Genomic DNA, 16,714 nt, shown 5'->3' with positions numbered 1-16,714 from the left:
TTATTTTAGTGGGATAATTATGAGAAGGAGTGTTGATGTAGGTATCAGGACAGCGTGCGAAACGATTTTTATTTAAATCGAAAATATATAGACAACAGTGGAATTTACATAGTTTATGAATGTCCAGAATTTGAAGAGAACGGAACAGTGTTGCAGAATGCGAGTTCCATTTTGAAAAAGTGATAAGCCGCACAAGTCTTTTCTGGAGTCGTAGAATCGGTTCAAGAAGGGTAGGATAAGCGTTTCCCCATATTTCAACACAGTGCGTTAAATGTGGAAGAATCGGGGTACTATAAAATAGAATAAGAATATACTTTGGGACATAATGTCGAATTTGTGAGATTATACCAATTTTAGAGCTAAGTATGTTAGTGACTTTGTTAATATGAGATTTCCAGTTCAAAGACGAATTTATATTGACACCCAAGTAAGATACTGATGTTACGCCCTCTAACGGCACATTATCAATTTCTAGGGATCCATTAATATGAACTTGTTTTTGTGGAGTTTTAATTACCATATAATTTGTTTTGTTGGCATTAATTGTTAGTTTGTTAGCTTTACACCAGTCAACGACTTTTTTAAATTCTGTATTAATAGTATTAAGATTAATTTGGTTAGATTTATGTGAGTTGAATAGGTTAGTGTCATCTGCAAATAAACGAAAATCAAAGGCATTGGTACTGGAGTTAATATCATTAATATAGAGAAGAAATAATAGAGGGCCAAGTATTGAACCCTGGGGAATTCCACATTTAACTTGGTTTGGGGGTGATACGGTACCATTGACATCCACTGTCTGGAGACGATTTTCTAGATAACTGTGAAACCATTCAAGTGGCAGGCCCCGAATACCATAATGCTCTAATTTTTGTAATAAAATGTGGTGGTCAATTGTATCGAATGCATTCTTTAAATCTATAAATATACCAAATGTGATGTAACCTGCGTCCATTTGTCTGTGATGTCAGTAATTAGATCTAGATTAGATAAGTATGAAATCAAATCCAACACATGCCTCAATATTTATAGACTGTTATTTTTCAATTGCAAATATTTAGTAGTATTCTACAAGACCTAACTCGTGGATATGGTGACGAGTTGTGTATTGATTATAATGATCGTAATAACCATGTCTTCCATCTTTTTCCGATTCATCCCACTGCACTAGGATTTCGCCACGCTCACTCCCGACCACTGTACCAAGTACACCTTCTATCACATGCTAATATATAAAACATAAATACATGTTAAATTGAAAGCGTGATTGTCATGACGCAAACAACTTCGGTGCGTCAATATTGATCAATAATCACGTATTCAGCCGGAAAGTTATTACGAAAGCTACATCTATTCTCGGCCGCGTTGTATGTATTATTTGTGGAACAATGAGTTCTGTTTGTATCAAGGAACGTTTTTTATGAATATCTTATTAGTACTACGTATATTTAATAGCAACAATTATGAATCAGGCATATTTTATCACGATGTCCGATATACCAAAATTATCAGCTTTTTTCTTATATGCTTGTTAGCAGCCAGACAATATATAACCCATGTACAAGTCAAAATATATATAGTAAATAATAAATCGGTTTGATATATGGACATATAATTACCTGATGCATGTGATACCCTGTCTCTGTCCGATACTTAACTCTGCTACCTGTCTTTATTTGTAAACCCATGTTTACTTCTGAAAAAATATAAATATGTAATGTCAAACATGTATTCTGAATAATTTCATTTGACGACCGTGTTACAAGGGCTCCACAGAACCATCAATAGAGATTTGATACACACTAACCCGAAATACATTATACGGCTCTTTAAATATTGTGCTTTAACAGAAAAACATGTGACACAATATTTGTGCGTATAATATAAATAGAACCAACCCGCCTTAATTTCGATAAGTGTACTCAATATTGCCTACCATGGAACATACAGGTAGTATAAAACGAGCAATCAGTATCTACCTTTCTAATTACTTTGTTTATACGAGTGTTTAATTATGCGTGCTAGCAGGTATTCATTGTATTCATTCACATTCGCATGTGTTAATGTTGCAACTTCGTGATTGTTTAAACCCAATGGACCATAAGTTCAACTTGTATTAGATCGCCGAAATGTAATAAGTTACACCAAGACTGTCTACTCCTAAAATTATCACGTGTTCCGAGTGTCCATAAACTTGTATATGTACAGTAAGCGCTTACCTGTAAACGCCATTATCTCGAATGGTCATCCTGGTACATAGATATTGCCCACTGCTATGACTAGATAGTACTTGCCTTTCTCGACAGCGCTGAACATAGACATATTGTAGATACCCTTATTACGCCTAACTTGTAGCTGTTCTGTTGTAGCTTGTGTGCATATTCTCGCTGATATAATGCTCAGCTCATTCGATGTGTATGGCAAACCATTTGTATCATCCACTTGTAAATGAACATTCACATTCACCAACACCCAATGTTTTGATATTTTATAGCCTTCGACGAACTTAACAGAGTTTATGTCAACTGAAGACAATGACCCGACACTATTATTTGATTGCTTAATTGCTTCTGCAGGTGAGAATTTGTAAAATATCTCCTTTGGGTCATGAATCTCTCGAACGGCAAGTATCTCCTTAATACGAGTCGTGGTCTTCTTAAATTCAGATGCGATCTCTGCATCATCTCCGTATTCCATCAAAACGTTGATAAAGTTTATTGTACTGTTGCAGCCTTTCCTTGCCATTTCGTACCGATCTACGTTACATTCTAGTTGTTTCGTTATATATAAATATTCCTGTTTCAGTGTGGTGAGCAAATCTTCCTCATCTTGTTTTACTTTCTTTAAAAGCGCTTCTGAGTAATTCTTGATTTTTGTAACTTCTTCCTCATAAATTTTCGTCAAGCTGGCAAGCGTTGTCGTAGCGAACTCTGCCATTGACTTCAATTTTCGCTGTTTCTCGTCTAGTTTTACAATGGACTCAGTTAATTTTGTACTCAATTTCTTTGCCGCCTTGTTGAGGTCTTGGTGTTTATGGTCTGGTACCCGGTGATTTACTATAGTAGATGCGAGGCAATTTGGAACTTCGCACGTCTCGCAGAAGAACTGTAAAACATTCTTTTCGTGACCTTTGACATTACAGTAGGTAGCTGGCCGATATACAGACACTTGTTCGTTGTTGGTATTACTGTAGATATCGATTGATATGAAGCGATGCCCTTTGGACACCCTTAGTTTCCGATGCGTTTTGACACACCTCTCGCATAAATTAGATACGCAATCAACACAGTGCTGAATAGCGGTAGCCTCTTCACAACCATCGCACATCTGATCACTGGCTTTGATGAATTCCACTAAACCGTTGATCACGTGATTAGATCCAAACGCTTTTGCAGCTAGCCCCACCATATTCTTTTCTACACTCGGGACAGATCCGCCCACCCTTTCTTGACACCAGCTTGTCGATACATTCCTCGCAGTACGAATGTAGGCACGGTAATGTCTTGACATTCTTATAATACTCCAGACATAGACCACACGTTAGGAATTCTCTGCCAATCTTGTCAATGTCGGAACCTGAACCACACGTCATCGCGAGTTTACAAACGCACTGCTGACGTGTGCATGAACTAACCCACTGCAATATAGTCCCCTTAGCCTGGTCGTAATAGCGCCATTCCCATTATATTACAACTTCCTACTGAGTGACCTTGTGCAAAATGTATATGTTTGTGGTTAATTTTATCAACGAATCAACGGTTGGTACCAAATAACAGGATTATGCATACATATATATTTCAACACTGTATCACCTACGCGATCTTAGGGTGTACGCTATATGTCGCGTGATATCGTTTCCAGGAAAATCTTGAGTCATGTCATGCCTTTAATAATATGACTGGGAAGTGCTCCAATAAATGTTATAGGACAGCTATATGACCCTATCCAACTCAAGATGTTTGTAAATTTGGAACAAACTATGGTCTTCTTGGCTGATAGATTATTGTTGCGCAATGATTCAGTTGTGCGAATCTAGATGTAAACCAATCTGACATTAGTTTAAGTTAATCACAGTGGAAAATATTGAGAAAATATTGATATGGCTGGTTTCTGGACAAAAATAGAGCTTGCTGATATTGAGGGGCGACAAGAGGGTATTTTTGTAAACTGTAATCAATTGTTTTTATTTTTGTAATAATGTAATTTAAATTAATAAAAAACGTAAATTTGGAGACATGTACAAAGATGTAATTCTTTGTAAACGTATAAAACATTTTCCAAATTAAATGTCATAATTCGCACACAATTTCCAATTTTGATTCTTAAACTCAAATTATCAAAAATATTATAAAAATGTAAAATGTAATAAGGAATTAGCTTTATCTGTAAAATGTAAAAACCCATTCCCTTTCCACCTGTATAGTACTTGTATCAGTGCTACTTCCTGTTCCCAACGTTATATCAGGTGATACCGTGACCTCTCTCTATGGGAAACACAATGAAGGATAAATTAGAAATGAACTTAATGGAAGTGTGCATTTACCGATAATAAGGTTGTTGTTTTTTCCACTGACTTATTACTAACTTATTTATTTATTTATTCGTTCGTTCGTTCGTTCGTTTATTTATTTATTTATTTATTTATTTATTTATTTATTTATTTATTTATTTATTTATTTATTTATTTATTTATTTATTTATTTATTTATTTATTTATTAAGTAGGTGGTGAGTTGGTTGGTGAGCGAGTTAATTAGATAGTTTAACACGATTATTTAAATACACTGTTAATTTTTCAGTTAACACGCATTGACAAGGCGTTAACGTCAACCAATACACATGGAAGACACTTTTCAAGGAATCATATGGTATGTTGAAGTAAATATGCAAATGATGGAGTTATAAACAAATGGTTGTCGTTTGAAACCAGAGGTCTAAATCAGACAAGTGACATTCATTTCATCACAGGTTTTCTTTCATCACGTTTTCTTTCATCGTTGTTTTTGATAAAATATATTTTGGATGTTAAGTCGTCGTCCTCCACAGAACTCTTGGCTTATTAATTTTGATGAAAGAAGACAATGTTTATTTGAAAAGTTACAACTAAATTACATTGTACATCTTAATTAATGTTCATGGGATCAAAGAATGTAAACAAATAATTTTATTGGATATAACATGATATTATACATATTTGTGATATGACTTGACCTTGACATGTCCGTGAAAATGTTTTTGTACCCTTGGATACAATATTCCGTATTAAATAATATATAATGGCCTTTTTTGACTTTTATTTCGGCCAATCTGATCTAATTACTTCATGGGGGTTATTCAGTAACTATGCAGATTTGTATTTGAATTTGACATGACTTTGATATTTATGGAGTAATATATTCTTTCAGCTGGTAAAATTACAAGACGAAAATAAACATAAACTTTTAGTTGGCATTCGAAGTTTGACCTTGATATGAACTTCACATAACCAATTAGTTAGACACCCCGAGACATATTTCTATCAAGTGCGTTCCATTGGTTTCTGAACAATATATGTTTGCTTGCACACACGCACACATGGTCGTGTTAATATCAACATGCATATACACCCACGTTACATTGCAAGACATTCAATGGCTCAATCACTCTTACTTAGAGGTTGTCAGAGAGGAAATAGAATTGAACAGAAGCAGAGGAATCATTACTATATCAAACGGATCATGTTGGTATAAGAAGCCAAACGTAACTGAAATGAACAAGTAATCGTGCTGTACTGTGTTATTTGGGATTGAACTTTGATCACGGTTTGTATAAATCCCTTGGTAGCCCATCAGTAAGTGAAGTTTGTACAGTTGACACTCATGCGTTATTGCAGACGATTATCACACTGCATAATTAATTTATGAATATTCACGAGCACGAACGAAATGCCCGAAAGTTGGGGACTGCCATAATTTTTATGGATGTTGTGTTAGACTATGATATTATTCAGTGACAGTATGTAAATTAAATTTCTAGTATTTATTATTTTATTACAATCGTAATATTTATCGTTTTTAGAAGAAAAAAAAACGATTTGTACATTTCGTCGTCAGTCATATGGTTACTCTTTCCACTATACATGCCTGTTTTCTCCACACTCTGACAGCGACAATGAAGTACGATGAGGCGCTTACTAAACTACAGACAGCGGCCAAGTAAAATAATCCTTTAAAACTGCCTGTTTTATCATATATCCAACCTGTGAAGACATAATTACAAATAAGACACTAGTATGCTGCATCTGTATGGTACTTTTGGTAATTGAGCTTTACCGTTCTAGATTCACCCTTGAAAAACATAACACACAATAGCATCAACACAATAATAGCATGTGAAGTGGAAGCAAATCAACATGTACATATTATACTGGTATTGAACAACGATAACCAACTGGCGTCGTACCAGTTTAGACTATCGCGTGCGAGGGCCTTGGGTTAGGGTAGAATCTAGGATCAATTAGATCTTAGTGTTTGTGTATATGTCTATATATCTGCCCCACTGCTATCTCAAGAACCAGATTTTAATGAAACTTGGTACATATATGCTCCAGATAATTCTCATACCTGATTAGACAGCTAATGGCCTCTAAGAATCCAAACAGTGCAGAGTATTTTATCGAACAGGGTAATTGGACAAAATGTACTATTGTTATGCTTCAGTTTGACTATGGGTGTCGAACTCGTATTAGGTTATATACCGGCTGACCGCGTAGATTTTCACCGTAATAATAACAATGCTTATACTCTCTACAAGCACGTTTAAATAATTTGAGTGAACTGATGCAAATTAACTATGTGAATTGGCATAGATTAAACTGTTGTTATTGTTGTTGTTGTTTTTATAAACTGATGATACAAAATAAACAGTTAACGATGAACTCGTATGCTAATTAGCTTATTATTATGCACATTGTAATTTCAAAATAATATCATAATAGTTTACACAGTATGCATGTGTTTAAGTATTAATCGAGTGGCTTAATAAGTCGACACGACATATGACAAAACAATATGATTACAAAATTGTTAATTAGATAATTAAAATTATCTGCTTGGATTGGTACAATAGCACAATATAGATTAGATGCACACATCTGCGGAGATCACGTGGAGACATATTTTCCACCTTAAATGGCCGTGGTCGTCGCGCCACACATCCTCCTCGAGATATGGGACTATGACTTTTGCGTAGACCAACGAATACAAATTGATACGTTACCAAGCTTTAACTAGGTAATTTCTTTTGTGATTGCAAGCTATCGAACGAGTCACGGACAGTAATTTTGTGCACGTTACGCTCAGCTCAAACGCGTAATCAGGATTTTCATTAGAAAAACGCATTGGTTTGTGGGGAACTCAACGAGTATCAACACAAATATCGCACATCTGCTTCTTGACGACCACTGCTCTTTAAATAATGTTTCAATCTTTCGTGTGCCTTTTCCCCACGTGATCACAGCAACCATTTGCGTAAAAAGTCTGATATTGGATTCTTTAGATTTACTAGATTTTCGAGAGAAAAATTCTTACCTCCAGTTTGTGAACCAATAATGCCTGCAATTCCAAAATACAACAAAATAATGCCATGTCCGCGTGAATAATTTGTGGCTCCCACCATTTCGTTTATACTCACATAAAGTGAAGGCGAGTACATCCCATTGCAAACTCCAATGAGTACACACGAAACAACCATCACGGGGAAAGTGGTAGCTACAGCCATTGTAACCTGGGATACTCCCAATATGAGAGTAAGTATTGGCAAAATATATAAGGCCCGAATATTATACCTGTCTATACACCATCCTTGAATAGTTTTAATTGCCATGCTCGTAATACCTACTGTTGCAACTAAGAACGTTGCTTTTAGCTCCGTAACTCCAATTTCAACTGCATGTGGTATGATCAGTGAAAGCGAACTAAAGTAACCCAGAGCTCCGAAAAAATTAGCGAACATCATCAAAGCAAAACCATGATGGGTACAGTGCAGTCGAAAACCCAGACGTTGAACTATTTTCTTGCAACAACCATTCGTTGACTCGTTCGGGTTTGGATTTACTTTGTCTTGGCTGATTACGTTGATTGGGCGCATAACTGTGGCACAAGCAAATGCATGTGCGTTGATTGCAGACATTATCAAGAATGCTCCCCGCAATCCATATTTATCAACAAACGTTTGGATCATAGGAGAGAACAAGAAATATCCCAAATCACTTCCGAGACAAGCAATCCCTGTGGCAAAGGCAAAACGTTTGTCGAAATATTTTGCAAGAATCGGTAAATGTGCTGTATGCAAAAAAGCATGTCCAATACCTGTTAGGGAGATAGTGTATATATCATATCATTATTGTGACACGGTAACTTATACACTGTATACTATATGCAATTCGACGAGAGGAAGAACAATCCTTACGCCTCTAAATGAAATCCATTCGAACAGATAGGTTGTTCTGACGTTACTCTTCAAGATATTCAGTGTGGTTATGTTATGTTAATTAGGAAAATTTTAATTGCGAAACTCTGATTATAATGTTCCTTACCTGTCATGACCCCGTAAGATATGTAAAGATACTGCACATTAGAAGCAAAGAAACTCAGGAACAATCCGACAGTTGACAGAGTAGCGCCTATAACCATGGCAGGTCTTGTACTATATCTGTCATTGAAATAAGCACCAACGGGGCCTGTGTGGATGGCAAAAACATTTACTTTATTCTTTATTTCATAAATATGTTTGTCTAGTGCATATTCAATGCACATATGAATGTACTTAAATATACTTACACATAAAAAATGAAAAACCAAAGTATAGAGATGTCACCCAAATAATATCTACGGCAGAATCGTCGGTCAAGGTCGATTGCAGAGCTCGAATGATAACTCCAGCCAGAGAGAAAGTTCCAAACGCCAATAGGCGAACCACCATACTACTAAATAACACACACCACCCCCATCCACCATCTGGAGGATGATCGAATGTCTGAGGCTTCATTTTACAGTACACTATTTCTTACTGTGATACAATAGAAATGAAACAATAAATTCACTGTTAAATTACAACTATTTGTAACATCCTAATAGACTGGAATGGCAAGACAGTGTGGCGCACATTTACTACATGCTATTTTCCTGTTATTCGTTCACACATTCGTTCATCTGGGCTTCCGACAAGTCAACTCAATCTATTGAAAGTTAAAGGGCGGTGGTCGTCGTGCCGTGTCCTGTTCGATATGGGACTCATAGCGACGTATACAACGCGTGTAAAATACATTGTTTATTTACATGAAATTCGAACACGCTCTGCGCGACAACCACCGCACTTTAAGCCTGTGATTTCAACAGTAGTGTTTTGAAATCTGTATTCATTGCGGTTTCATTTTTATTTTCGGTTACATAGACAAATATTGCATTGTCTGAGCTTCCAATGTTGCACTTTTCTTGTCTTTACTACCATTCATATCATGTGGAGTACATTAGGGTAGATATGACAGCAGACAAAGTGAAACTTAGATAAACGATTTTGACCTGCCATGTAGAAAGAGTGACAGCAGATATTCGAGACAAGAGACATGAGTAAATACAATCTGAGATCATTTCATGATCAGGGTGGCAAGTGTATTGTGCTGATGTTAACTCTCCTCATTACACCAACAGCAGTTTCATCAACCATCTCTTGTAAGCCAAAGCTATATTGATAAAAGACATTCACTCTTCAAGAACGAAATTCCACCGCCAATCTAGAACCCCGTTCTCAAGCGTGAAGCTCTTTTTGGGCACATCAATAAGGCGTGAGATGCATAGCTTGGTAAACTACGACGAACACTACTTAATATGACTAATGTAATAAGCATGGGTGATTATGAGATTATGAGCGCCTTCGAAATATCCCATTCAAATTGTCATGATTTCAGTCTTCAGATACATACCTGGGTTATGGAAACAAAATATATGTGTCATTTAGAAGCAATATAATACAAAATATCATGTCAGTATGACGGTCTCAATGAGTCTATTTAGGAATAACAAGCACTGAGAAGAATGGACTAGCACTTTTAGATAGCTTTGAACAAGTGGACTACAACATTGACTTAAGTTGGTCTGAATCAACATTTTAAATGTGTGACCAGTTCCAACTGACATAGCAATTTGTGCAAATTCGCATAGCAATTTAATTGGCATAGCCACTATACAATAATGTGTGAGTAAACTCGATAGAAAGGAGCTTACCAAGGGCAATCACAAAAGTAATTCTACCTCACAATGGATTGGTATTTTTTTCTTTTGAGCAGAACTGATTATATATATTTTTTAGATTTTGTTCTTGTTTGTGTTCATATTGTGCCTGGTAGTCAAGGGCACTGACCTTGCACTGGAGTACACACTATATGGTTTTGCAGGATAGGACACTCTGTATCAATAATCGATTAGAGCAATTTGAGAAAATATTTTTTTTCCTTGATGACTTGCTCAAACCGATAAATATTAGGTACCTTTGTATGCAAGCATAACATTTATGCCTTAACGCATGTTTTAGACCAGGACACATTAAGTACACAGATCTAGAGGTGAAAGGTATATATATATATATATATACAAACAGTGAAGAACATATATTTAAGCATATACTCTATTGGAACATGATCATGACCAGTTACTACAAACTTAAGTCAACATAGTTTGAATCAATTCTGCATGCCATGATTAAGTTAAGCAAGTTAATGCTATCACAGCTTGATGCTGTACTTCGTAAATCTGTTGAATATCAAGTAACCATGAGACTCGTTATATACCTTCATGACTACCTATGTAACTATTGGTCGTAAAACTTTCCATTTAAGCGAATCGCAAATCTCACTATCAAACATTGCCATCAGAATTGAGTATTAATTCTTACTTCTGAACATCATCTAAATGAACTTGATTTTCGGAAGCTTGTAAACATTACATTAGTGTCATACACTTTCACTGCTCCAACACTGATACGCTTCTTTTATCAACTGCATTGTCTTGACTTCCTTGCTGATATTAGGGTTGAATTCATTTGATCAAAAGGTATCATATGTCAACATACTGTTCTCGCCAAGTTTATTTCTACATTGACTTCATCTTGACTTCATCTTGGTGCGATTATACCTTTTACTAAGCCACTGTCAAGTAAATTAATATATTCAGCAAGCTTATTTCAGAATGTCTTCATCTGATAGCATGTTAGGCTTCATTTCTTTTTTATGAAGAACATTTCGAACATCTTTCTGTAGATGGCAACATATGACTCAAAAACTCAAAGTCAAGGTTTTCGTTACATTTGATTTGAGTGTGGTGCCAACAAGACCCTGGAGACCTTTGCATACCCGTCCTTATGAAGGTTGTTTCAATCACCATTGGAGAAGATGTCTACAAATGTCTGTAGGCCTTGTCTCTGATGATCAAAAGTAATAAATACCATAAGAAGCATAGTTACGATGTCCTGCATCAAAGTAATATGGAATCATGATTCAAACTGTATGTAGTTGTAATGGCCAATTTGTTTAAGTGTCAGCTCTGCAGAATAAAATCATGAGAAACACTGGTTTTATGAGTACATCTACCTACAACTTAGTGGCTCCGCTGGTTTTTGCCTGACAATCTAAAGATCAGCTTATCCTTGTCACGAGCTTCTTGGAAAATATTCTTTATAGGTCTTAGAAGACGTCTTAGTGCACAGAAATATTGAGGATACTTTGTCCTTGCCGACATATGTTCATTAACACCCAAATGTACTGACATACAGTTGTTGATCACTATAATATATTGTGCCATCTGCCTTTTTAGTCTCTCTGCTTCTACCATTGCTGTCATCATGGTATCGAGTTTTATCGATAAGTGATGTGTACACATTTCTAGATAGAAAATTTATACCGTGGCCTTCTTCTCCTCTGCCCATTATTTTGTTGAACCCATTCATGCTGGACACATATTCGTTCAAATAACTTCAGCAAAAATAGGATAGTCCTTTCTCTAGGCCTTCTTACAGCCAATACTTACATTGGCAACATTTAGGACTGAATATATTGCTCTTTCTATAGGACTTTACTCTTCTACTTACAGCGCTATTCCTCTGTTATGTGACGTCAACTGTTTGTTTCCTAACTGGAAGGCAGTATAGCAAAGGTATGTGTAGACTGCAAACCTTTCTGACTTTGTCAACAATTACTTGACCAATTTTTCATTGTTATCTGCAGCAGATGTTAAAACTATTGATGTTTTTTATGCAAGTGTCACTGATCTACGGTAATTCATCATATGTACACAAAACTCCAAATTGGTTCATTTATTAGATGAATTCTTTCCACTTAATACGAGTACCGAGTACAACCTCCAATAGTGTTGAAAGTGTTGTATTCAAACCTGTTATCATGTTGGGAAGCATTAATTTTTCTAACATTTGCACGTTGAAGTGCCATAACGTCAAGATGAGTCCCACTTGCATATTCATTGGCTATATCTGCATTGGTCATTAGTATCTCTCCTTTTCAATACGAAGTGATTTCAATTTTTGTTGTGTATGCTTTGCAATCCTACCAATGAAAAACTATCCCTCATCCTCACCACCTAAAATACTAGAATACTTGCTTATCCTGCTGCTTTGAGGAGCTTATCACCAAAGTAATTTGACATTTCTCTAAAATTATTTGTACAGTTCAATGAAATTTCTGTTTACATTCTTTCCTCATTTATGTTATAACTTCATAGAATGTTTCATCATTGCTATCTGTTTCCAAGTCTTCACTGCTGTGTAATGCTGAAGATTGGACAGCCATGGGAGCCATAAAGGTTGTTATAATGATAATGATAACGCCCATAAGATGCATGCAAATCAATAACTGCTTCCACTACTAGTGAAATGCAAGTCTCTAAAATGATGTGTGAATTATGTGCAATATGTTTAGTTGCGTACCACACATCTCCATCGAGAGTGATTTTTGTTGTCCCATTAAAGTTCACAAATGTGACCACAAAATATACAGTGGTGGAGAAAGTCAAATGGTGGAAGCTCAGACCTCCTCCACCTATTTTGAAAGATTTTTGAGTAAACAGAACCAGCTTTTTTTAACAATCTAAGGAGATGTCTGTTTCATCTCTAGGTTGATACCCAAACTCTATGCCAAAGTTTGTATCTGTAGCCTGTTCTTCCAAATAACAGTATAGTCCATTATCTCTAGCAAAAATAAAAATAATTCTTTCGCTTGTTCACTTTAGAAAGACACTTTTCTCCATGATTCACAACTAAAAAAAATAAATCTAATATAATAACATAGTTAGTCCCAGTTCTGTTGTAGTCAAATTGATATGCTTGATATTTTGTCATATGACTCGCTGGCAGTGTTACACAATGTACGGGAAAACACACACAGTAGTTCATAAATTGGGTTGTAATAATCTAATAATCTTGGCCTTATTTATTTGAGGCAATAGACCAGAGAGCGATGGAAGATAGAATTCACAGTCATAAGTCATATCATATTCAAATCCTTGAACAATATTACATAAGAAATAATTAATGAATTAACATCACTCAACAATTCTTATATTTCAAACACAATATGGATTTAAAAATGAAGGACAATAATAAACAGTGTCATTACGACAGTCAAATAGTCAAACTTACCCGTGCAAATACCCACTCAGCGAGAGGTGAAAGGTCACACAGGCGAACCTGAGAGAGCGGTAATTACATATGGTTAGTCTAATGTACTGTTACTGAACATAACGAAACAAGAATATTCAGAATGAGTTTGACATTTGATGTTCAAGATTAGTGTCGCATAGACTGAAATGTATACCCTACCTCGCATATTACCATGGAAACATGCAATTTTATAAAAATGAGCAATGATGCCAGCTTTATCACTCCTCAGATTCTTGATTCAGAGTGTTTAATAGATAAATATGTCAGTATTTAAGTGCAATGTTAGAACAAACAAAAATTCAAATTTAAATACTTCTGACAATTTGCCACATGGGTTTTTGTTTTTTTAGACAATGTCGCTCTATTTCTGATGTTACCATATGGGAACAACAATTCATTTAAACGGCAAATGCACAATATACAATATACCAGACACTTATTATATACATACAGCTCACTGATAAAGGAACACGATTTAATCAAAACACTGTGGTTTATTTAAATTTATTCAAACTCCCCAATCAACAGTGAAACATAATGACTACAGTTTTGTAAAATGTTAATAATTATAAATTATACACGAATATTCCAACACCGTTTTATAAAACTTAATATATTTGTTTCGCTATTTATAGAAACGGTTTGACAATTATATAGAGCATTGCTAGCAGGGTGTGCCCCCTTATTGTTGTTGTTGAGCTGCGATATTTGAAATGAGATGTTATAAATAGCAAATAATGAAGCGATGCATCGGGCAGCGCACGAGGCAAAGTAGTTGCCGGAGTTGCCTCTGTTTTTAATATAATTTGTGTCCCCCCAATCAATATGAAACCGTTGATGTTGATGAAACCGCCTCTGGTGATGGTTTTCATGAACATTGTCGCCTGTCGCCTGCCAAATAGCTACAGCGATCAATGTTGTTGTCAGCAAGCTATGCATTGCTTCGTGTGTTGCTCGATGCGATGGCACGTGAATTGCCTTGTGTAAACCAATCTACATGTTACTCACCCACTAACTCACTACAAAACGTTGGTGTTGTGGTTTATATATGCGTCAAATTCAGAAGTTCGGCAAAATACTACATCGCCGTCATTATGTGAGCAAGTTGGCTTCGTTGTATAAAGCAGGATGTCGAGTCAAGAGATTAATAACTAAAAATATCACCAGGAACGATAGTGATCAGGGTCTTAGTATAGACAATTTTAATATTTGTAGGGGATTGGAAAACAGGGTGATCCCGCATTTTCTGCTCTTTTCATACTTTACTTATAGTTATTTGGTAATGCATTGCAATGTTATTAAAATATTAATGGTATATGTGACACTAGAAATAGTATCTGCTAATGAACTTACATGTCTTCTTGGTGTGTAACTATCACTTTATGTTTTTTTTATTGTGTGCAACCGTCATGTTTTTGTATCCGACCACCATGTTACGATGTGTACTCAGCCTAGTATGTTGTTTATTTACATACAGTTTAATTTTTTTTTAGATTGGGTGAAAAAACAATGGCCAAACAAACGGATAATTGTTGAGAAAACAATTACAAATGAATACATATTAAGTTGGGAGTACATCAGTCAGAATAATTACTATATAATGAAAAACTGTAGGTTAAAATCCATAGCACTTATTGTTGTACATTGTTGCGCATGCAACTTTTTAAAAAATTTACACTTCAGTCTAATCCGTAAAGATCTCATAATTTTGACTAAGGAAACTATAAACCACTGCATTGTGAATACAGTAGGATAATATTTCGACGTTGGTAATATAGAAATTGCTGATAAAATGAGTCACGTTTTTTTCTTTAAGATTCAAAGTAATACCATCAATATGGCAATAATCTAACCGATCCAAAATATTGCCCAATACTTGAAAAATAGTTATCAATCTCATCTACTTTTCATCTTGATATATCGGTCTCTAATTTGTAGATAATATAATCGCAGTGGTCCCAATCAGTGTTCTTAAGTATCCAGGCCTAGTATTGATCATCATTTGCGAAAAAGTATCACTGCTCATATTTGATATGTAATCAATGTCACGTTTTATTGATGAGTGTGGACGATATGAGGTAAATATGTCATCTTGTTTTGAAATTATCGACAAAATGTCGTAGCTACGAAGGTTTGGGGTGCCGTTATACAGTATCCATCAAGTTCCCCCCAAAAAGGTTAGTTACATAATGGAATTAATTGAAAGAAATTGGTACAACCAAAAATAAACTTTTGAACCCCCGCAGATCGACTTGACTTGACATTTTGGTTTCGTCGTATATGTTATTGTTATCATGATTAATTTATTATCGCGAGCGTATTGTGAAATTGACTTCTGTTTAACTTTATATTACATTTCAAAATATGAAATATAATTCTTCTAGACCTTTCGCTAATAACTCATTCAATATAATGCTGTTACAGATATCGAGTTACAAAATTTACCATATTTTAGAAACTACGCCCAAAATGATGATTACACTTCGAGATTATTGCTCTTGTTACTCTGCAGTTTATGGTTTGAACCTGTGCTTAATAATTGCCCCATTTCATTACTAATAGTACTAATGCAAAATTATTGGTCTTTCATTTGTCCAAAAGTTATTCAACAGACTATAAGAACGACACAATAGCTGACTATAGTTAATTATTATGCCGACTGACAATGTAATCCAAAGGTGTCAAAATGGACAATTAGTATACATAATCAGTTAGTTGGTTGGTGAATATCTGTTGCAGGTGTTCATTGACCTTTAATATATCACGCTGTTACATTGTTTTTTCTCACGTAAATACATTTGAGAAAAAAAAATATTCTGATGTGAAAACACACCTGCGTACACTTAGAACTAACCAACACAGAAACTGGTATTTTTCAATGAATTGTTGACAGAAAATTAAAGTTGATGCATGAATTGGTTGTAATTCGTTCCCTATAATTATCAGGCCTGTGTCCCCGGTGAGAAGAATGACGCTGGGGAACCACTGCACGCTGCTCATCTTACTTCCAT

General features: G+C 35.4%; 2 protein-coding genes and 1 long non-coding RNA gene across 5 annotated transcripts; all 3 read right to left on the bottom strand.

The window, feature by feature from the left end:
- Positions 1–1,144: 1,144 nt before the first annotated feature.
- On the bottom strand, positions 1,145–1,671 carry LOC146746594 (uncharacterized). The gene is made up of 2 exons (XR_014929146.1): positions 1,620–1,671; positions 1,145–1,225 (listed from the first exon to the last, which is right to left on the bottom strand). It is a non-coding gene; the product is annotated as an uncharacterized LOC146746594 (long non-coding RNA).
- A 573-nt stretch (positions 1,672–2,244) lies between these two features.
- LOC146746593 (E3 ubiquitin-protein ligase TRIM71-like) lies at positions 2,245–3,510 on the bottom strand. The gene has a single exon (XM_085498218.1). It carries the CDS (start codon positions 3,508–3,510, stop codon positions 2,245–2,247), a length of 1,266 nt encoding a protein of 421 aa, XP_085354344.1.
- Positions 3,511–6,002: 2,492 nt separating this feature from the next.
- Positions 6,003–14,833, bottom strand: LOC146746592 (monocarboxylate transporter 13-like). Of its 3 annotated transcripts, XM_085498468.1 has the most exons (6): positions 14,712–14,769; positions 13,683–13,730; positions 8,819–9,047; positions 8,575–8,718; positions 7,568–8,347; positions 6,003–6,237 (listed from the first exon to the last, which is right to left on the bottom strand). In XM_085498468.1, the coding sequence occupies exons 3-6, from the start codon at positions 9,024–9,026 to the stop codon at positions 6,092–6,094; spliced, it is 1,278 nt and encodes a 425-aa protein (XP_085354594.1). In that variant the 5' UTR covers positions 9,027–9,047; positions 13,683–13,730; positions 14,712–14,769; the 3' UTR covers positions 6,003–6,091. The 3 variants fall into 3 exon arrangements, with proteins under 3 accessions (XP_085354594.1, XP_085354593.1, XP_085354595.1); XM_085498467.1 differs by lacking the exon at positions 13,683–13,730 and having other exon boundaries at positions 14,712–14,833; XM_085498469.1 differs by lacking the exon at positions 13,683–13,730 and having other exon boundaries at positions 7,568–7,591; positions 14,712–14,833.
- Positions 14,834–16,714: the final 1,881 nt, after the last annotated feature.

Source organism: Saccoglossus kowalevskii, chromosome 4 (genome assembly GCF_978046115.1).
Source record: "Saccoglossus kowalevskii chromosome 4, keSacKowa6.1, whole genome shotgun sequence".
Taxonomy (NCBI): Eukaryota; Metazoa; Hemichordata; class Enteropneusta; family Harrimaniidae; genus Saccoglossus; species Saccoglossus kowalevskii.
This window is presented reverse-complemented; position numbering and strand designations above follow the sequence as displayed.